Below are 21,951 nucleotides of genomic sequence, written 5' to 3'. Positions count from 1 at the left end.
GTTTTTCTCCAGCCCAAACTCTCTCGTCGTTCTCCTCTAAGTCTTGACAAAAGCCCCTCTGTCCTCCAGAGTTACCACGGCGCGACCCCTCTGCCCATATTCGCTCTCAGATCCGCACAAACATTCTCCGCTAGATAAAACGTGGAATCCAAAGGTCAGTTAGAGAAGGGAAAGGCGAGCGAGAGAGACAATAAGCGTTACCTGTGAAATTCACCCTTTCTCCATGAGCTGAGGAGAGAACGTGCTCTAGAATAGTGGACGGACAATCAAACACAAACTCTTGAGTTTCAGCGTCCGAGCACAGGAGGGTAAGCTAGATCACTTTCCAAAGCAAAGGAAGAGAGGAGGGGGAAAGGAAAAGAGGAGGAGAGGAGAGGAGAAGAGAAGAGGGAGGGAAAGGAAAGCTCTGCCAAATCATTTCCAGACCAGACAGAAAGGCCAAAGATATATGAAAAGAAAAAGAAAAAAGGACACGGCCTCTGTGAGTTTACAGACGGAAGGAACAGATAAGATAGCAAAACAAAACACAAAGACCCTTGCTGATATTTACGTGGCACTCACACACACACAGTCATGACATTTTCTCTGTGTATGTCACCAAACACAATAACTCCTCTCACCTGGATTTTGACTGGCCAGGTGAAGTTGCTGACGTAAACGTAGAAGGTAATGTTGGCATTGCTACGGAAATCGAACTTCTCGTTGGAGAAACTATCTTTGAACTCCTTTATGTTGCTGCGGGAGACTATAGGGATTTCCTCACCAGCTTGAGTCCCGGCTGCTCAGAAAGGAAGAAAGGCAAGGTGAGAGGAAGAAAGAGATTCAACTGAACACACAGGTCATTTATGATGTGCTCACAATGTTGAACATGTTGGGGGTCCATACCTGCAAAGCTGGTTGCCCATGTGATGTTGAGGTTAAAATTTTTCGAGGCATTAATGAACATGTCCAGGTCTCGGTTTTGCTGCAAGAGAAATCCAAAAGACGGTCAGAAAAAATAAATAAATAAATAAATAAAATGCGCACTTTGATTTATTTAATCAAAACTACATTAATATTGTGAAATATTACAAATGAAAAGAAATGTAACTGTAACTTATTCCTGTGATGGCAAAGCTGAATTTTCAGCAAAACAGTTATGCTGCTTAATATTTTTGTGGAAATGGTGATACTTTTTTTTTTTTTTTTTTAGGATTCTTTGATGAATAGAAAGTTCAATTTATTTATTTATTTATTTATTTTTTTACTTACAACAAAAGTTTGAACGGCATCATCGTTTCCACAAAAATGTTAAGCAGCAAAAACTGATAATAATCCATAATAATAATAATAAAAAAAAAATTTCTTGTGCAAATCATCATACTAGTGTGACACTGAAGACTGAAGTAATGATGCTGAAAATTCAACTTTGCATCACAGGAATAAATTACATTATAAAATATATATCAATATAGAAAACAGTTATTTAAAATTGTAATAATATTTCACAATATTACAGTTTATACTGCATTTTTTATTAAATAAATGCAGCCTTGGTGAGCATAAGAGACTTCTTTTTTCGAATTTTTCCAAACGTATGTAACAAAATATTTTGAGGGTGAATTTCCAGCAAAAATATCTACACTATCGTTCAAAAGTTGAGTCTCCTCTTCTCGCCAAGTCTGCATTTATTTGATCCACAATATTGAATTATTAAAATAAAAGCCAGAAATATTCAAATAAAATGTAAAATAATGTTTCCTATTTTAAATATTTATATAATCTATTCCACAAAACTTTACATCTATACACAAAACTATAGGCAGACCTCACTGTACATACATAAACAACAGTGTACGGGAGTAATACACACAAATTTGCTGCATTCTGTTTCTATTCAATTTTAACTTAAGAACACGTCCTTGGTAAACCACCCTCATGATGTACTCTTTCCTCTGTTCAACAGTGAAGTGCTGAACTTTATTGATAACAATAACACCAAATGTACGACTCAACGTCAATAAAATTAGTTTTCAATTTGATCATATCAAGATCAATCGTGTTTACAAATCAAGGTAAGAAGTAGGTCTTGATTTATTGACACCCAGTTAACCATGAATGTACAACTCTGGGGAGGAAAAAACAAAAAAACGTGTTTTCTGAACAGCGAAGCCTTTTCAGCGTAACACACCTCATCCGGAGTTGCCACAAAGTTGATGGCAGTGTAGTACCGGTCATCCTCCTGTGACAAACTGAAGGTAAACTGGTAGTCTATCAGCAGCGTGTCTGTGCGTCGGAGATAAAGGTATAGTTGTGTGAGTGAAAGAAAAAAATGGATCAGAGATAATATAGGAAAAGTATTACTCTGAGACATTAAAATCGGGATATTTTCACAGATTGACTGAAATGTGCACAGGTTTATGGTTTCTGTCTGGATCAGTCAGGTAAGGACAAAATGAGTAGTTCTGAAAATGACTAAATGACTAAATAGCCACAATATGAACAGCCATCAGCCGATGCACTGACATACTCACAATAACATGTTCCCTTCAGAGGGTTGCCCTGGTAACGGTTCTCTACCTCACACCTGAGAGACAGAACGAAACAAAAGAGCTCAGAGCAAAAATGAGTAGAATTAGAAGAAAGAGAGTTTGATATAGACAAGATAACGATAAGCTATCAGCCGTACATTTGACAAATTACTTCTAATGGCAGAGTGGAGAAAGCCTCCAGAGACTGAGGTGGAATGAGAGTGTGTGTGTGTGTGTGTGTGTGTGTGTGTGTGTGTGAGTGCGGACACTTACACATGGCAGCGGTCTCCTTTGATGCCCTTGGTGGTACAGAAGCACTTGCCGTTGTTAGAGTTACACATGCTGGCATGGCCGTTGCACTTACACGCTGCAAATGACCAACAAAACACACATACAGCTGAGTCCCGATCAAATGGCCCACAAAAGTCAACTGTATTTTGGCATGGGCTTGTGTTTAGACTCACGCTGACAGCTGCCCCCGTTTGTGGGATCGCCATAGTAACCGGAGATGCAGCTCTCGCACTGTTTGCCCGTGGTGAGGTCCTCGCATCTCTCACACACACTCTCGTTGAGACAGGAGCTGTGTCCGTTACACTGGCACGCTGCACGAGAGAGGAACAGACCGATTAAAACAGAACAATTCAAAGAAAATTTATTTTATTTTATCTGAAGTCAAAATGCAATAAAAGTAGCTACAAATAGAGCCAGTGCAATATTTCTTTAAAAAGCTGTATTTTTCAGCTATTTGATGATTCAGTCCTCTTATTAGTTGTGATATAGTGTCTCAGTCTACATTGCATTTACACTGGTGATTTAGGAAGCCAAACAATAAAATAAAAATAATAGGGGTGTAACGAAACATCGTTATATAGAAAAATGCGACGAAATGTATCGTTGATGTAAACAATATGACTTGCGATATAGAGTTAGTTTTATCCAAGACTCAGCTTACTGTATTTATAAAGTATAATTCACCCAAAAATGTAAATTCTGTCATCACGTACTCACTCTCATGTCAAACCTATACGATTTTTGATCATCTTCCAAACATAAATGAAGATATTTTTATGAAATCTGAGAGATTTCTGTCCCTCCATTTAAAGTCAATTCCCCTAAAACTTAAAAGATCCAAAAAATGTCAACAGGCATCGTAAATGTAATAAATCGAGCGGTATAATCTAAATCCAAGTCTTCTGAGGAGACATGATGGCTTTATATGATGAACAGATTTACAACGCACATACAGTACGTGTGTGCGCGACACACGAAAACGACATGAGGGTGAGTAAATGAAGAAAGAATTTTAATTTTGGATGAACTAATAAAGCTTTGCGATTAGTACTGGCATTGATCATCTGAAGCGCATACGTTCTGGAGCGGCTCTCCTCAAAGTGAAAGTGCAAACATCATTTAAAGCGGCACTCCTTGAAGTGAAAGCATAATTTAACTCACAATATCATACTATATTTAGTTTTGGTAGTATGATGATTCAAAACATTTTAGATTGTTTATTCTCATCATGTAAGTGTATAATCTGCACGGATGGCTTGCCTGTGGAAAAGAGATTCAACGAATGCCTGCATTGAATGTGCGAATGTACTGCGTTAGAAAAATTAATGTTTATAGAGTTCCAGTAACAGTACTACATGAAACTACTATATTTAATGTTGAGTATAATGTATAACAATGCAACGGGACAATATTTGTGGGTCCTGAGTGCACCAAATGTTTGATTTTACCAGTAAAATAGGGCTTACATTATTTAAAAGTATAGTACAATTCTGTATTTTATGATTCTAATTCTAATTTCATGTTAAAATTCAGTTTTATTGTTCAATGACACACCTAGTCAGTGTTATTACACACAATAACAGTGTTATTATAAATTGTTAATGCTTTGGAAATAAATCTGTTATTTCAATTTCAGTTTCATTTTTTAATTTTGTTCAAAATATTGTGATACGTATCGTATCATGAACCCAGTAGCGCGATACGTATCGAATCTTGAGCTGAGTGAATCGTTACACACCTATATAATAATATATTTTTTTTATTATTATTCCTATGACAGTAATAGCCATAAATTGTAAAATAAATAAAACTGGATATTTTGTAAGTATATTATTTTACTTTATGCTATAGAAGGGAAATTACAATACTTTTGTTCTAATTTCTACACTTGCAAGAGACTTGCCCTTGAGACTTTATTTAGACTGAACTACAATTTCAGTGAAAACAAGTTTACAAATGTGATGAAATTTGATTTTAGCTCGTTTGACAGATACTTTGCCAAAGCAATGGCACAAAACAACATTAGAGACCTTTTGTGTTATTATACAAAGTTTTAAAATATTTCCAGTTCATTATGAAACTATGACAGATTTGACTATGGAGGGCCGCCATAGTCTTGGTAATTAATGGGAAACACTGAGATGTTATTAAAACATATCAGCCTTAAAAGGTCCTACACCACAAGTTGGTAAGACAAGGAGGGATTGTGAAACTAGTATAATGCTGACAATGTCATTAGGAAGATTAATAGCCAAGTAAAAAACACAATAATTATTCAAGATGTTGCTTAATTTTATATACACTTTAGGTAGATCAGAGTCAAAGAGATAACATTTTTGGGTAACACTATTTTGATGGTCAACTGTAGACATTCTGCTTACCATAAGTAACTTTGCAACTTAATGACAACTAACTCTCAATAGAGTATTAGATATTATAATATTAGTATTAGACCCTTTGCTTAATATCTGCTAACACTTTATTTTGATGGCATTCTACTGACTATAAGTAACTTTAGTTAACTTATTCTACTAACCCAAACCCTAACACCTAACCCATACCTAACAGTCTACTACCAGTCTACTACCAGTCTACTAATACTCTAATGAGAGTTAGTTGACACGTAGTTGCAAAGTTACTTATAGTTAGTAGTGTGTCTAAAGTGGACCATCGAAATAAAGTGTTACCACATTTTGATATCCAATTCAATTAAGCATCGCTATATTCATTCATAGTTCATTTCATAAACAACCATTACAAAACAACTCCTTACATCACATAAGTCACATAAGTTTTACCTGGGCACTGGATGAAGGACCAGTTGTAGTTGCCCTCTAGTGGGCACAAGCTCACGTTCAGCATTGGCTGAGGGGCAGGAATGAGGGAGGGGCCTGAAGACGAAGGAGCGTGAAACAGTGTTTGGATTGGACCACGGTAAGAGCCTTCTATACACTGGCCTCGTCCTGTATTGCTGGGATCAGTGCACCACCCACAGCCAGGCTGGTCCAAACAGTGACCACAGGTCTTGTAGCCAGAACAATTCTCCGCTACAATACAAACACATCAGTTTATCAAAGGGGGTCATGCAATGCAATCATCTCAAAATGAACCCTTGACAGCAGTGTCAAGTTATTAATCTGAATTGATTTTATGTCAGTTGAAAAGACTGCTTTTTTCATTACAAGTCAATAAACACATGAAGTGCCAATGTTCAATCTTTGATTTACAAAGAGAAAACAAGACACAGGCTGACAGGCATGAATCCACTAAATGAGAGCCAGACGTACGTGGGCAGCTGTTCATGGTGTACCATTCCATGCACTGGCCGTAGGGGAAGGATGCCACATAAGCATTGGAGTCCACGCACTGCCTCATGTTACTGCACCACATGCACTCTGAGCTCCCACTGGTGCACTCGCTGCAGGAAGAGCGCAGGGCACAGGGCGTCCGGCACTGCTTCACACTGTGGTTCGCTGCAAGAACAGAGAGAGAGAGAAAGAGAATGAATGAAAGAAAAGGTATGAGAAAGAAAAAAAGGGGATTAAATAAAAAAAAGTCCTTTAAAGATTCTGATATCAAAAATCAGCACAAATAATAAAGCTCAACTAATTTATTAAATTACAGGTAATACAAGGTTTTTCAATAACTGATGCCAATAGGCAAAATACAACAATATAATAAGATATAATATAATATAATAATTTTTGAAAACAAGAAATTATATAAAATGATTATATAAAATATTAGTAAAATATTAAATGTAATAAATCTAATATAAAATATAATAATTATAATTGCAGGTTATTAAATATCTAAATGCCAATAGGCAATTTATAATATATATATAATATAATATAATATAATATAATATAATATAATATAATATAATATAATATAATATAATAAATATATGATTTTTGAAAACAAGAAATAGTGTAATTTTGAATTATATAAAATATTAGTAAAACATTAAATGTAACAAATCTAATATAAAATATAATTATAATTACAGGTTTTTATATCTAAATGCCAATAGGCAATGTATAATATAATATAATATAATATAATATAATATAGCAGAAATTGTTCCATTTTTGACAAAATTTTGAGTTCTGTTAATCATAAAATTTATACGGATAAATGCTGTATGTGTATATGTGCATCTTTCTCACTTGGACGTTCACACAGACTCCCATTCACAGAGTTGACACAGGTCGCCGCCTTCAGTCCGTTGAACGTGGGCTCAGCCAGGTACCCACAAAAACCAGCGTCACTGGGCTCGCCCGGCAACCATTGCAGCGTGGAGTTGGTAAAGGGGGACATATCCTCCCAGCACCAGTAGGAGACGTTGATCTTTCTCAGACCCACCCATGGGGTGATCAGTGCTTTTGACTGCAGCACACAAGACAATTCATGTTTAATTCAATTTAACATTTGAAGGGCTTTACATCCAAAGCAGACTAGTGCAATACAACCCCAGGTGACAACGCCACGAAGAAACTACATGTCATGAAGACCAAAGACTTTGAAAGTGTGCCACAAACTCACTTGCAATGATCTGTTGTGCATCTCTTTGAGGACAAACTGGACTTTCTTCTGCGTGGTGAGAGATGCCAGCACCGCCTGGTGACTACGACACACCAGTTTAGCGTTGTCATATGAGTCCTTGGCTGTGATCAGCTTCAGACACGAATTCCCCACCAGGTGCCAACTCTCCCCGCAGATACTCCCTAAAAAACACAAACATGGTACAATTATCAGGGCTCCAGATAAACATACGAGCAGGGTCAGAAATTAACAGGGGCTTGGGGCAAAAATGACCATAAATGCCAATCACAAATGATTTTATTAATTGAATAAATACAAGCATTTGACATAGAAGACAACACATTAGGGCTGCACGATTATCACAAAAATCCTAATTGTCGATTATTCCCTTGAAATTGTAATTGTGATTATTAATTATGATTATCACAATTTACATTGAATGATGTTTTGAATAGCTTTATACCATTGTTTGAAGCAACTGCATGCCATATTTTATATAAAAATAAAAACAAGCTGAAAACAGTCTGATATTTTTATTGCTTTTCTATAGCATTAAGCCTCAAATGTCAACTCATTGGTTTGGTTTCTTCTTTAAATAATAATTTAAAAAAGTAAACAAATGCATGGGGGCTTTTGCACTGGGTTGTTCTAGGAACTAGCCACCAGGGTGGTTTCCTGAGAACTAATGTTCCCCTAGGGCCATTTTCCTGGTTGCATTTCCACCGCAAGTAGGAACTCTGAAGTGACGTAAAATGCAATTCTTGTTGTGACTTATTTTGATGGGATATCGGACATTTATTTTGATGGTGCTATGCCGTTGACGCAGTGTATTGGCCGGCTCCTGCGTCAGCATCACACACACATACATTGTGGTGCTCACGTGAAAAGCGTCGGCCAATACTGAGCCGGCGTTCTGACGTAAACACAGAAGCGCTGTGTCAACTGCGTAGGAGACTGACAGCCAAGAGAAGAGACTGTTGAAAAAAGTTGTTTTGTTTTTGCGCACAAAAAGTATTCTCGTCGCTTCATAACATTAAGGTTGAACCACTGCAGTCACATTGACTATATTAACAATGTCTTTATTACTTTTCTGGACTTTGAATGCCGGTAATTATGTTGCTTTCTATGGGGGATAAAAAAAAAAATCTCGGATTTCATCAAAAATATCTTAATTTGTGCTCCGAAGATGAACGAAGGTCTTACGGGTTTGGAACGACATGAGGGTGAGTAATTAATGACAGAAATTTCATTTTTGGGTGAATTAACCCTTTAACTTCAAATATATGATTTGATTCATATATCATATGAAACCGTTAAACCACATCGCTCAAGTTACCAGGCAGGGTAGTGCACTCTTGGTTTCTCATCTCCCATTGGCAGTTCTGATCTGTGGCACAACTTTTACAGCTGGTCCTCTTGCTGCACACAGAGGGGTTATCCTTTGGACATGCCTCATAGTCCATTATCCCGCCCTGCAGCCGGTACAAAGATTAAATACGTCAGAGCAAAGAATTACATTTTTTTTTTGAAAATTTCAAGTTCTTTCACACACTTCTCTCCAAGTCATGGCATATTAAATGTTCATTCTTACCAGGGAACTGGTGCAGTTACTATGACCAGACACACAGAGCGGTGCACACCACTGGCAGCTGTTGGTGTTGGCTGTACAGCTGTAGCAGTCTGAATATTGGTCACACTTTTCACCATCTGCATCTGTAAAACACACACATAAATTACAGCATACAATGACATGTAATCCAGTCCAAATAGTTCTAAAGAGACACATGAAGCAGATGTCCTCTATGTTCCCTTCACTTACACCCTCTGGGACTGCAGGTGTTTCTCAAGCTCTCCGTGTCATGGGGTGCCACTGCCTCCCAGGACATACAGGTGGAGGTAGAGGAATTCCACACACACTTCACGCCAGGCACAGCCGTCACACACTCCAGACGTTCAGAGAAAGCAGCGCAGCTCGCGGGGGTGAACCTCAGCAAATCGCTGAGCATCAGGCTGTTAAAGCCTCCATACACGTACATCACCCTGACACACACACACACACACACACACAAAGAGACACAGATTAACCTCTCATATATCTGAAAGAATGAGATGGGAGGGGTGAGAGATGAAGGGTGAGGAGAAAGAGGGCAGCATGAATGAGGAATAACAAAAGGAAGTTGGGAGGAGTGATGAATAAAGCACAAGAGATAGAAAAGTCAAACAGGAAAAGCTGTGTTGTGCCGCAGCTCCCCACAGAGGGGTCACTCAATGGTCATATCGGCACTGACAGTGACGCTGGGAATCATGGGCAAGAATACAGATCACAGTGAGCTTACATCAAAATCTGTTAGAGTGTGTGGATATATGCAGTTAAAGACTGTGTTGGTTTAGCTAGCAATTTGAAGCACTAATAATGAGACGTGTTATTTATGAATAATGATTCTGAATTACGACTTCATTTGACTAATCCATACGGAAAGAGATTACAGGCAGATTTATATATAGACATCATATTTACTGTGACAGTGCTCAAATACCACAGAAATAGAAACACTTTCAAAGAGGAATATTCAGGACTCGACACAACTTAGGCATGAGTGGGATGCTGTCAATTAGCTGAGGAAATCATTTCAGCTGTTTGTAATAAAGCAAACAGCCTGTTTACAGTCTGTATGGCAAGTTAACAGAGGATTTAAAAGCAAAAATATGATGCTCGTATTTTGTTAAATCACTTAACTGAATTATTCAGTACAAATGATGAGTTGTAAATCATTCTTTTGAAGTGGGTTCAATGAACATTTGGTTACGTGATGTCCCTTCCTGGTATTTTCACATGAAACATGGTTTTCCATAATACAGTGTGGGTTTACATGGTCATAACAGTGTTAGACAGATTTAACTTTAAGCAGACAAGGTAAAATATGGTTCTAATCACACTTGCCTCATTCTAACACAGTGTCAAGACTATAATTTTGAAACAAAAATTGTTTTACATTAATATTAGTTAATGTATATTACTGCCACAGACTTCCCATGAAAGTGCATTAAAAGACATTCATTTCGTTTTAGATATTGAGAGAATCAGTCAAATTTATTTCCTGTGGTATTCAACAGCACAAATGCTGGTAGAGTTTAAAGTTACACTACTGTTTAAAAGTTTGAGCAGGTAAGATTTTTTTTAATGCATTTATTTGGTCAAATATACAGTAATATTGTGAAACCATATTATAATTTTAAATAACTGTAATTCAGCTTTGCCATCACAGGAGTAAATTGCATTTTAAAATATCTATTAACAGTGTCACATGATCCTTCAGAAATCATTCTAATATGATGATTTGGTGCTCAAGAAGCATTTATTATTATTATCAATATTGAGAACAGTTGTGCAGCTTAATATTTTTGTGAAAACTGATCTTTTTTCTTCAGTACTCTTTGATGAATAGAAAGATCAAGAACAGCATTTATTTGAAAAATACTTTTTTTTTTTAACATTATTAATGTCTTTAGTCTCACTTTTGATCAAATTAAAGCATCCTTGATTAAAGGTGCCCTAGAATTAAAAATTGAATTTACCTTGGCATAGATGAATAACAAGAGTTCAGTACATGGAAATGACATACAGTGAGTCTCAAACTCCATTGTTTCCTCCTTCTTATATAAATCTAATTTGGTTAAAAGACCTCCGAAGAACAGGCGAATCTCAAAATAACACTGACTGTTATGTAACAGTCGGAATCATTAATATGTATGACCCCAATATTTGCATATGCCAGCTCATGTTCAAGGCATTACACAAGGGCAGCCAGTATTAACGTCTGGATCTGTGCACAGCTGAATCATCAGACTAGGTAAGCAAGCAAGGACAACAGCGAAAAATGGCAGATGGAGCAATAATAACTGACATGATCCATGATATTTTTAGTGATATTTGTAAATTGTCTTTCTAAATGTTTCGTTAGCATGTTGCTAATGTAATGTTAAATGTGGTTAAAGTTACCATTGTTTCTTACTGTATTCACAGAGACAAGACGCTTTTTCGTTATTTTCATTTTTAAACACTTGCAGTCTGTATAATTCATAAACACAACTTCATTCTTTATAAATCTCTCCAACAGTGTGTAATGTTAGCTTAAGCCCGTTAGCCATGGAGCACTATCAAACTCATTCAGAATCAAATGTAAACATCCAAATAAATACCATACTTACGCGATTAGACATGTTGCATGACGAACACTTTGTAAAGATCCATTTTGAGGGTTATATTAGCTGTGTGAACTTTGTTTATGCTGTTTAAAGCAGTCGCAAGCTAAGGGGGGCAGGGAGCACGAGAATTTAAAGGGGCCGCAGCCTGAATTGGTGCATATTTAATGATGCCCCAAAATAGGCAGTTAAAAAAAAATGAATAAAAAAAAAAAAATCTATGGGGTATTTTGAGCTGAAACTTCACAGATACATTCAGAGGACACCTTAGACTTATATTACATCTTTTGAAAACACGTTCTTCGGCACCTTTAATAAAAGTATTAATTTCTTAAAAAAAATAAATAAATAAAACAAAATCCAAAATCCAAAACAAGCTATTATAAGTGAGACTAGATGTTTACCGAGGACATATAAAACATTGAGATTACCCATTGTGATACACAGCTGAGTGGCCAAAACGGTTGACATCATGGTGAAGATCTGGATTGGGCAGTACAGTCCACTCATCACAAACTAGAAAACAGAAAATGTCAGACAAAGTGAATCTCCTTTCAGACACATTCACCCAGTGCTGCTGGAACACATTTTAGAGACATCACTATAGAGAAGACTGAGCTCATGAATATTAATTAGCTAAGACTAATCGTTGCTCAGTAATCTCTCCTCACATTACCCAATTAATATTCATAAGACCAACCTTCAACCTGGGGCTATACATAAATTGATGACCTGTGAAAAAGTACAGGCGCTAAAAGGCACCTTTACTCATACACCAAAACTAGGTAACATTTTAATACCACAAAATTTGGGTTAGAAATGAATGTACTTGTATCCCCTGAATCTTTGTAAAATTACATGGCTGCATTTTCTGAGCTGAATCTTAAGGTATAATATACCTAAAAATGAAAATTAAGTCATCATTTATTCACCCTGGCATTGTTCTTATGCCGTATGCCCTCCTTTCATTTACGGACCGCAAAGGGAGAATAAAAAAAAAAAAAAAAAAAAAAAAAGCCCTGCTTGCGCTCGTCTATATAATGGCAGTGAATAGCAAGCAGCATCAAGCTTTTAAAAAAGATGCAAAAATATCACAGAATGGTCCTCTGTGACGTTGTATATTCCAAGTGTTCTAGGCGTATACGATAGGGTTTGGTGAAAAATAAACTGAAATTTAACGTATTTAACTAAAACACAAACCTTGGCTGTTGGTTATCTGTGGTCTTCTGTGTCTTCAACAGCCATTCGAACAACACCAGGGTGAGTAAATGATGACCCAATTTTCATTTTAGGGCGAACTATCACTTTAATATCAAATCATCTCTTTCCTACATGTTAAATAGAAGGAGTTAGTGGCTAATCTAACTGAAGTAAGAGAAGCATGAAGAGAAATTATTGCTATTAGTGCAGTGTATATGACAAGTCACTGCCCTCTACTGGCAAACTTTCTGACAAATCGAATACAGCATCCTGGTGTGGGGCAGTATAATTGAGTTCAGCTCGTAAGGACAGAGCAATTACCCTCAGGGCCGAGACAGGCCTCTACTTAATTACAGATTACCACAGCACTAGCTTGCATTTCTAAAGAGAAGTTGGCATGGGAAGAACAAGAGAAAGAAATTTGGAAGTGGAGTGATATACAATAATGAATAAGCAAAACCACAGACACTTCTGATGTGTTTGAAGCTTCGTGTGTATTATACAGGTACTACAAACTTCTCAAAGACACTCTAAATTTCCACCCACACATTATTTTCTGCTTGTAGTGCATCTAGTCTGACATCATTGCATCCCTTATCTACATGAAAAGCGAATCCAAGCAGACAGGCATGTCTCCGATCCCTGGAGATTACAAAACTCGAATGTGTCACTCATAAAATAATGGCTTTAAGATCACGCATCCTTCTGCAAGAGCCCCCCCGATGAGTGCATTTCAGTCTCTAATGGCTTGCCGCTACACGCACTGAAATCCAATTACGGTTTCTGCGCTAGTGCTGCTCAATATTGTGATATATATGAAGCCATAAGTGAGAAGATGCAGGAAGTCAATGGTATAGAACTTGAAAAGTTGTGGTAGGCTGACCAAAATTAAAACCATAATCATATATAATTTAGTATGTTTTTTTTGCTGGAAATTCAACTCGGGAATGCCCATTTTTGGATATTCAGTGAATTACGTCCTTTACTTCTAATCTAACCTATAAAACCAAGTGTTGGTAAATAACAGAGGAAAAATCCAGAACTGGCTCTCGTTTCTGTACTCTTGTATCTGGTGTTGCGTGCACAAACATCATCTGTTTGAGAGATATCGTTTGACTTCCTTTCTTCTCTGTGACAAGAAGGTGTCAGAAAAGTTGTGAAGCACTTTGTGTACTGGGTTGACAGGGTTGTTTCTGCTTATTCTATAAGAGCCACCTACTATCGCAAAGTGAATTTGCAGTTTCATTCAGCCAGCCTGTCAGTTTTTAAACATTTGGCTGAACAGACAAACAGCATGCGAAAATCAGACAGGTGTTTGCGCTGAACATTTGAGTTGGTGTAAACAGGCCTTTATCTTCATTATCTTCAAAACAGAAAGACTCAAAGAGTAAAACTTATTCCTAATTGTGATTGGATAAAGCCCAAAGTATACGTCAGCACTCTGCATGAGTTGATCGTGTCCATCCGCGCTTATCCACAGTTGAGTGTACTTTAAAAGCTGTGCGGACACGGCTGTATGTGGTACAGCTGAACACATAAAATGAAGTATACCCGGGCCTTAAGTTACATTACATATTGTCATGCTGTCCAGTCTAACACAGAAGTACAGGAGATGTGTGATTTGAATATTCCAGTGACAAAGATTGTGTTTGGTACTCACCCAGGTTGTACGCTATAAAGTCTGAGGAGAAGCACTTCGCTCCGTGACTCATTGAGGTGTCATTGTGGGTGTTCCCTCCAAACACCAGTATGCTCCTGCCAATGATCACCGACGTGTGGAGGTAACGGAAAAAACCACTGTCCCTCAGAATAATCCTACAGGTCAATCAGCAACATCATCATCAGCAGAAACCCAAAGAAAGTAACAGAATGAAGTCAGACTATGTTCAGAATAGTGCATAATACTCAGTACTGTTGTAGTATAGACCATGTACATTGTACCATGTGCAAGCTTTCTGTATGAATGGACACTACCTTTCAAAAGTTTGAGGTCAGTAAGATTTTTTTTTTTTTTTTTTTTTAAGTTTTTAAAATGTTCTTTGCTCACTAAAGCTTTACTTATTTTGTCAAAATACAGTAAAAACAATACTGTGAAATATTAAAGTTATTTTAAATTATTTACATATATTTTAAAATATAATCGGTAGTTATTCTAATATGCTGATTTAGTAATAAAGTGACATTTTCTTATTATCAATGTTGAAAACAGCTGCCTATTTTTTAATTCAGTTTTTTAGGATTGTTCAATGAATAGTAATATAGCTTTTTAATGCCATGTCAGCATCTGAGGCTATCTTCATGGCAAACACAATAAAATAATTAAAAGTATTAATTTCTTTTAAAAAAAAATCTGATCAAACATTTAAACGGTAGTGTATTCCATATATCAGTGACATTATTTTTTATTTAATTGCAAGAGTTATTTTTTCTTTTACATAAGATTCAATTTAAAAAGGCAAAATAAGCAACTCAATTTTAAGTATAGCCTTAAAATGATCAAGTCAAAATGCAGTCAGTGTTAAATTAAAAGGTGTAATGCCACTCAACGCACCACATTCTCTTGTACACATCATAGCGGTACAGGTCACCGGCCAGTCCATATTTATTGGCACTGAAAGCTTTGTAGCCTCCATGTATGAAGATGGACTGGGTTTGTGGGTCGTACACACTGCTATGCCCATAGCCACCTTGAACCAGTGCCCCACCAGTATCTAAAATGCTCCATGTGTTCGTTACTGCAAAGGGAACAGTGGAAAGTACAGGAATTAGTGAAGGAAGAAATGCAACAATTGGTTCTCCTACTAAATTGTTAAATATTTATGTTGCTCTTCCATTACAACACCAGAGGGCAGTAGAGTTCAAAATATAATTACTGCAAACAGGCCAGAACATGGATAACTGTCAATTGAGGAAGGACTACATCAGTATCTATAAGGTTTCCAGTCAAAAGCCTAAAACACAAAAAGTCAAAAGCCTAAAACACTTGTTTTCTCTAGCAGTGTTTTTTTTTTTTTTTTTTTTTTTTTTTAATTTTCAAACCACACTGGCATCCATTCACTTTTATAAAACTAGCCGCAGTCTCCTCTCAAACAATCAATCATGATTTTTTTATTCCCCGACTACAAATTGAAAAATAATTTCAAAAGGGAGCCTCATTTTAATTTTGTGATGAATGACAGAGTCAGAGTCAGAGTCTGCGGTACCTAGCGGTCTGATTCATCAGACAGAAACTGGGTCACAACTGTTCACTGTGACTTTCAGTCCAGGATAGCACTCAGTTTTCTAAAAAGGATTAGGGTGCTTTGACATGGGATGATGCATTTGTCCTTTCAAACAGCTAGACTGAATGAAACAGAACACAGGTGTCCTGGGGCCTGTTTTTAAAAGGTACTTTTTTACAAGCCATCTTACAAATGTGACGTGCATGATGCAAGATGCTGAAAAAAGGGAAAATATGCAGTGTAACAGCCATGTATATGAACAGAGACCAGTAATTAAATCAAATATATTACAGAAGGACACAAAAAGTACTTGGCTGATTTATCTGTCAAGTAGGGCTGGCAAAAAATCTCAATATTTTTAATATATATATATATATATATATATATATCTCGCCTTGTCGAGTACTTGAACATCACTACTGCATGCTACTGACCAATGTTGTATTGCTGCACATGGCTGATGTATCCATAAAGAGGGCAGTGTCCGAAGATGACCAGTATGACGGGCTCCGATCCATCGGGATTGAGCTGGACGGTGTGTGCAGAGTGGCCCACGACTGCATACTGTTCTTTAGCACGTGGATTCAGCAGAGCCCACGTCTGGTTCCGTGTGTGGAACACCCACAGTTCTGATGTCACATTTCCTGTGGAGTCAATCTTCCCACCGTACATGTAGATTTTATCCTGTTTGTATGTACACAAAGACAAATAACTTGAGAGATCAGAGAGAAACGGGTCTCGGTTCAGTGTGCTCAGAATAAATACAATGGACTAGCTAGCACATGACAATCATTACGTAAATGAAATATACTGTATACTTAAGTAAGATATACTGAATAAATATACTGTACACTGAAGATACTGATAATCTGAAACTAGAAAATGAAAGAGTCAAAAAAAAATCCTTGAAAGCATTAAATAGTCCTTGCAGACAGTTAACAGCATTAACGTAGAAGTAGAATTAAATTTTAGAGTAGAAGAACACCATTAAACTACATCTCATCCATTAACAAACCTCATGCAGGGAAAGGGAATGACCGTAGCGTCCAGTTACAAAGTTGACAGACTGGTTTAACGACATCCAGCTTTGAGAGGAGATGTTGAACCTGAGAGTAAAGGAGAAAGTGAAACTGTGAGCCAGTTAAGTTATTATCCTATGGTGTGTCTGCTTGGATAAGAGTGTTTGTGTGCGTTTGTGTTTGTGTACTCACGCAGTCACCATCTGGTAGTGTGTGTAGTTGAACACATGTCCACCTATCACCCACATCACATCTTCATGAACCACAGCCTTATGGGAGGCCCGCGCCAAACCATGCCCGCTGTATTCCTCACGTGTCCAGAACGAAACATTTGCTGGTACAGTTATTGAACAGTCCAGACCTAAAATACACACACATTCTGACTGTCACTAGTGCAGGGTAAGCTAAAAATATTTTATAGACAGTACTGTTGAAGTTTTTCTGCCTTGACAATACCGATCAAAAAATGTGGGAACGGAAAGTTTTTTTCTATCATTCAGCAAATACGCATTAACTGACCAAAAGTGACAGTAATTTTTAATGTTACAAAATATATCTATTTAAAATAAGTGCAGTTCTTCTGAACATTTTATTCATCAAAGAATACTGGGGCAAAAAAAATGCATTATGTTTTCCACAAAAATATTAAGCAGTACAACTGTTTGCAAAATTAGAATTTTGAAGGTTCTGAAGGATCATGTGACATTGAAGACTGGAGTAATGATGCTGAAATTTCAGCTTTGCCATCACAGGGAAAAAAAAAAAAAAAAAAAAAAAAAAAAAAAAAAAATAAATAAAATAAAATAAAATAAAAAAAATAAAATAAAATAAAATAAAAAATAGGGGGATGTGCAAGACTATTCGACTAGTCGATTAAATGATGCTAGTCGACTTGGAAATACTAGTTGTTCACATATTTTTATTATAATTTCTTTTTTGCTTTATATTTTTACAAAGGCTAGGTTTAAATTACCGTCATGTTAATGTTACAATTACAATTAATATATAAAATGAATATATTATTTTGAAAAGTATAGGCCTCATTTGATTTTACCACAGAATTTACTCAGAAGATGAGCAAGATGAGAGAGTATTTTGAAAGCCTACACAAAACTTTTCCATTTTCTTCTGTCATGTCAAACTAGTATATAACAATTAAGCTGGCTTAGAGGCTTACAGTACAATACATTATGAGATTTTTTAATCGAACTAAAGAAGAAACATTTTGAATAAAACTTGAATAGTTGCTATGTCAACATCCTAACAAAAGAGAATACGCTTAATGTATAGTTGTCAACATCAAAGTTTTCTTGCAATTTTGCCACCCGTCATGTGTACAGATACTTTTCAAACATGAGAAGCGCGTTTAAACCTGGACATGCAAGGTTTAGACTAGTCGGACACCTTGAACATTTCATTTATTAATACAGTTTATTCACTGTAGTTTAAAAAATGGTGATAAAATATGACAAGATCTCAAAGTTAAACTGAGTCAGAAAAAATGAATCTTAATTATGTCAGATAACACTTAAGCAAAACATGGTCAGGTCAGGGTGTCTGAATAATTTTTGGTTCCAAATTTATCATCAATTTTACTGGTAGTCCACTGTATGAAGAATTTTGGGGTATAGTATGTCACAGTTTACTTTATTTTGCTATCCTCACTTACATAAATGAACTATAGTGTCCTGCACACACTAGTAAAAATATATCAAAAATATCTACATTTTTTATACATATGTATATATTTTCAGAGTGCAGACCTCTTTGGTATTCTCTATATATGTATATATAAAATGAATTATAAATATATAAAATGAATATACACTACATTCTACAGTGAAATATAGTCCAAGCTGATACTTTGCTGAACAACTCATTACTCTAATTAAACATGCAGTTTTTGCTTTGAATGGAACTTTATGCAAATCAAACACGAAATGTACATTAGTCGTCAATCAGTGGAAGTCAACTTAAATTTCATGTACTTAAAACATAGTTAACTGACTAAATTTACAAAATATAACAATAAAATAGAAGATACACAAGAGAGCTGTGCTTGAAAACGTATAAAATGACAGGAAACCAGGGAGGAACTTGAAATATGAGTCAGCTCTGAGTGTGGCTCAACCTGTTGTTCACAGATGGGCAATTAAACACTTCCACAGATCTGCGTCTCTGACGGGAGAGAGAGAGGAAGAGAGATTGAGAGCTCAGATATGAGAGAGACCCACACCTTCAGCAGTGCTCTTTCTCCAAGACTGAGGTTTAGTGGCTCCAAGTCATATTTAACGTAATTACAATTTTTAAAAAAAAATTCACGTCTTTGTCAACCTTGTAATTACAAGTTGGAAACTAACAATTATGAAACCTCAGACTTGTGATGTAATATATATAAAAAAATAAAAAAAATAAAAAAATTAAAGGTCCCATTCTTCGTGATCCCATGTTTCCAACTTTAGTTAGTGTGCAATGTTGTTGTTAGAGTATAAATAAAATCTGTAAAATTTTAAAGCTCAAAGTTCAATGCCAAGCGAGATATTTTATTTAACAGAAATAGCCTACAACGAACGGCCTGTTTGGACTACATCCCTCTACTTCCTTCTTTAATGACGTCACTAAAACTGTGTTTTGACTAACCTCCGCCCACAGGAATACACAAAAAAAGGGGGCGTGGTCTTGTTGCGCTCCCACGGAGAAGAGCAAGAGTTGCGTTTGTAAAGTGTGTTTGTCGCCATGTCGTCGAAACGCTGTTATTTTCATCCCGCAGTCCAATCACCTTTGTTTGGCCTTCCCAGGGACGCTGTACTTAGAAATCAGTGGTTACAATTTATGTTTAACTCGGTTCCCGAAAATTATAATCCACATGTTAAACTATGTGCAGCACATTTTACTGAGGACGGCTTCCTCAATCTCAGTCAGTTTAATGCCGGATTCGCACAAAGATTATTTTTGAAAGATGGAGCAGTTCCCTCTTTGTCTGGAGAAGGCGTTGTTTGTGGACCACAACCGGTAAGTGTATTTTATTATTTATGTTGGTGCGTTTAACAGTTTCTGTAACTTATCACACAAAGGGCAACGCTGTTTAGCTTTGTTAACTAGATGGCAATTGAAACTTATCCGACCAAAACCTTTAAAAAGTGTAGTAATTCAACCGGACACCATCGATTGTTGGTGTTTGTTATGATCAGTTTAAATTATTTGTTGATTATATCTGTTGTTTACTGTTTAACCACATGCTGGTTTAGCTGCAGCCACGCGAATCATTGTTCTATGTTTAGGCATATGTAACATTACCTACTGTAAATAAACAGCTTACCATTGTGATACATCCTGCAAAAGACGTGTTTGCACAGGTTCTACTCGATCCTCTTCATCTATGTTCTCCGGGTCTGATTCCGGCTCAAATTGATAGGGTAAAATTAAAGACATGTTTACAATAACACTGAGCGCGTGCATCTCCCCGTTATGGTAAGAGGCGTGACCTTTCCGGGCAAGATGCGCTAAGAGCTGCTGTCGAATCACAACACAGGAACCGCTGGCACAATCAGAACTCGTTACGTATTTCTGAAGGAGGGACTTCATAGAACAAGGAAGTCATCAGCCCGTTTTTATGACAGTGGAAACAGCGGTACACAGATAAGTAAATGATGTGAAAAATACTGTGTTTTTTTACACGCGAAACATGAACACATGTTATATTGCACACTATAAACACAATCAAAGCTTCAAAAAACCACGAAGAACGGGACCTTTAAAAAAAAGATTCAAAATGGCAGCAGCTTCAACAGTTACAGTAAGTTAGGAAGAACTCTTTTCCGTTTCATATGGTGCACTTCTTCATTTGTAAACAGTTCAGGAGAGCAAACAGAGCTGAATTAATGTAGTCGAGGCGTGAAGATGGGCAGAGCTGAGTGCTGTGTGAGCGGTGAGAGGCTGGTGGATCGAATGTTAATGAGAGAGAAATGAACTCTGGAAGGATATAGGGAGAAGCGACAACAGTGAAGGGCGAGAGAGTAGGCCTGGGACATTTACTGTATGTTGCTGTTTTATATGCGACAGTCGGCCGGGAGATGACTTCACATTAAACTATGCTGGTTCCCACCTCCTCCTTAACCGAGCCTTGAGCTTTCATACAGCAGTGATAAAATATTTAATGTTCAGAAACAAACAAGTCTGAGGTGGTGATTGGCTGTTTCTTCAAGTGAGGGCATTTTGGCATTTTGCGGACTAGAAAATACACTTTGTGAAAATGTTTTAAATTAAAACAGCCACAGTGTTAAATCATAGCTAGTATTTTTTGCATCCTAAATACATAAAATTAAATAATTTTGAATAAAAGCTTGATAGGGAATGACATACAAAATATTTAATTTTCTTTATTTTCCTCATACTTCATACGTATGACATTTCATCCTGTGTACACTAGGGCTGGGTGTTGACACAAATTTCACAATTCGATTCATATCTCTACATGGGAGTCAGTTGGTTGTACATTACTATGTAATATTGAAGGTTATAATTAACTGATTTGTACTTACATTAAACAAGGAAGATTTTATAGTTATAACACTTATTTTGCAATCACAATTATATTTCTACTCCAATTAATTTTTTTTAAATACAAACCCGATTCCGAAAAAAGGTGGGACACTGTACAAATTGTGAATAAAAAAAAAGAATGCAATAATTTACAAATCTCATAAACGTATATTTTATTCACAATAGAATATAGATAACATATCAAATGTTGAAAGTGAGACATTTTGAAATGTCATGCCAAATATTGGCTCATTTTGGATTTCATGAGAGCTACACATTCCAAAAAAGTTGGGACAGGTAGCAATAAGAGGCCGGAAAAGTTAAATGTACATATAAGGAACAGCTGGAGGACCAATTTGCAACTTATTAGGTCAATTGGCAACATTATTGGGTATAAAAAGAGCCTCTCAGAGTGGC

The 21,951-nt window shown here is 36.5% G+C and overlaps 1 protein-coding gene across 2 annotated transcripts in view; it reads right to left on the bottom strand.

Annotated features, from left to right (window-relative positions):
* atrn (attractin) overlaps positions 1–21,951 on the bottom strand; it is an 87,291-nt gene that overhangs the window by 39,230 nt on the left and 26,110 nt on the right. For both annotated transcript variants that reach the window (XM_048204178.1, XM_048204179.1), the window contains exons 6-24: positions 17,185–17,353; positions 16,989–17,079; positions 16,408–16,657; positions 15,304–15,487; positions 14,413–14,567; positions 11,984–12,068; positions 9,169–9,389; positions 8,941–9,062; positions 8,686–8,821; positions 7,350–7,531; positions 6,974–7,193; positions 6,089–6,274; positions 5,600–5,848; positions 2,975–3,112; positions 2,784–2,877; positions 2,514–2,566; positions 2,171–2,265; positions 886–964; positions 621–778 (exon numbers count right to left, since the gene is read on the bottom strand). In XM_048204178.1, coding sequence (XP_048060135.1) covers positions 621–778; positions 886–964; positions 2,171–2,265; positions 2,514–2,566; positions 2,784–2,877; positions 2,975–3,112; positions 5,600–5,848; positions 6,089–6,274; positions 6,974–7,193; positions 7,350–7,531; positions 8,686–8,821; positions 8,941–9,062; positions 9,169–9,389; positions 11,984–12,068; positions 14,413–14,567; positions 15,304–15,487; positions 16,408–16,657; positions 16,989–17,079; positions 17,185–17,353 — 2,867 coding nt within the window. The remainder of the gene's footprint in view (positions 1–620; positions 779–885; positions 965–2,170; positions 2,266–2,513; positions 2,567–2,783; positions 2,878–2,974; positions 3,113–5,599; positions 5,849–6,088; positions 6,275–6,973; positions 7,194–7,349; positions 7,532–8,685; positions 8,822–8,940; positions 9,063–9,168; positions 9,390–11,983; positions 12,069–14,412; positions 14,568–15,303; positions 15,488–16,407; positions 16,658–16,988; positions 17,080–17,184; positions 17,354–21,951) is intronic.

This window comes from Megalobrama amblycephala, linkage group LG10, assembly GCF_018812025.1.
Source record: "Megalobrama amblycephala isolate DHTTF-2021 linkage group LG10, ASM1881202v1, whole genome shotgun sequence".
In the NCBI taxonomy this organism is placed as follows: Eukaryota; Metazoa; Chordata; class Actinopteri; order Cypriniformes; family Xenocyprididae; genus Megalobrama; species Megalobrama amblycephala.
This window is presented reverse-complemented; position numbering and strand designations above follow the sequence as displayed.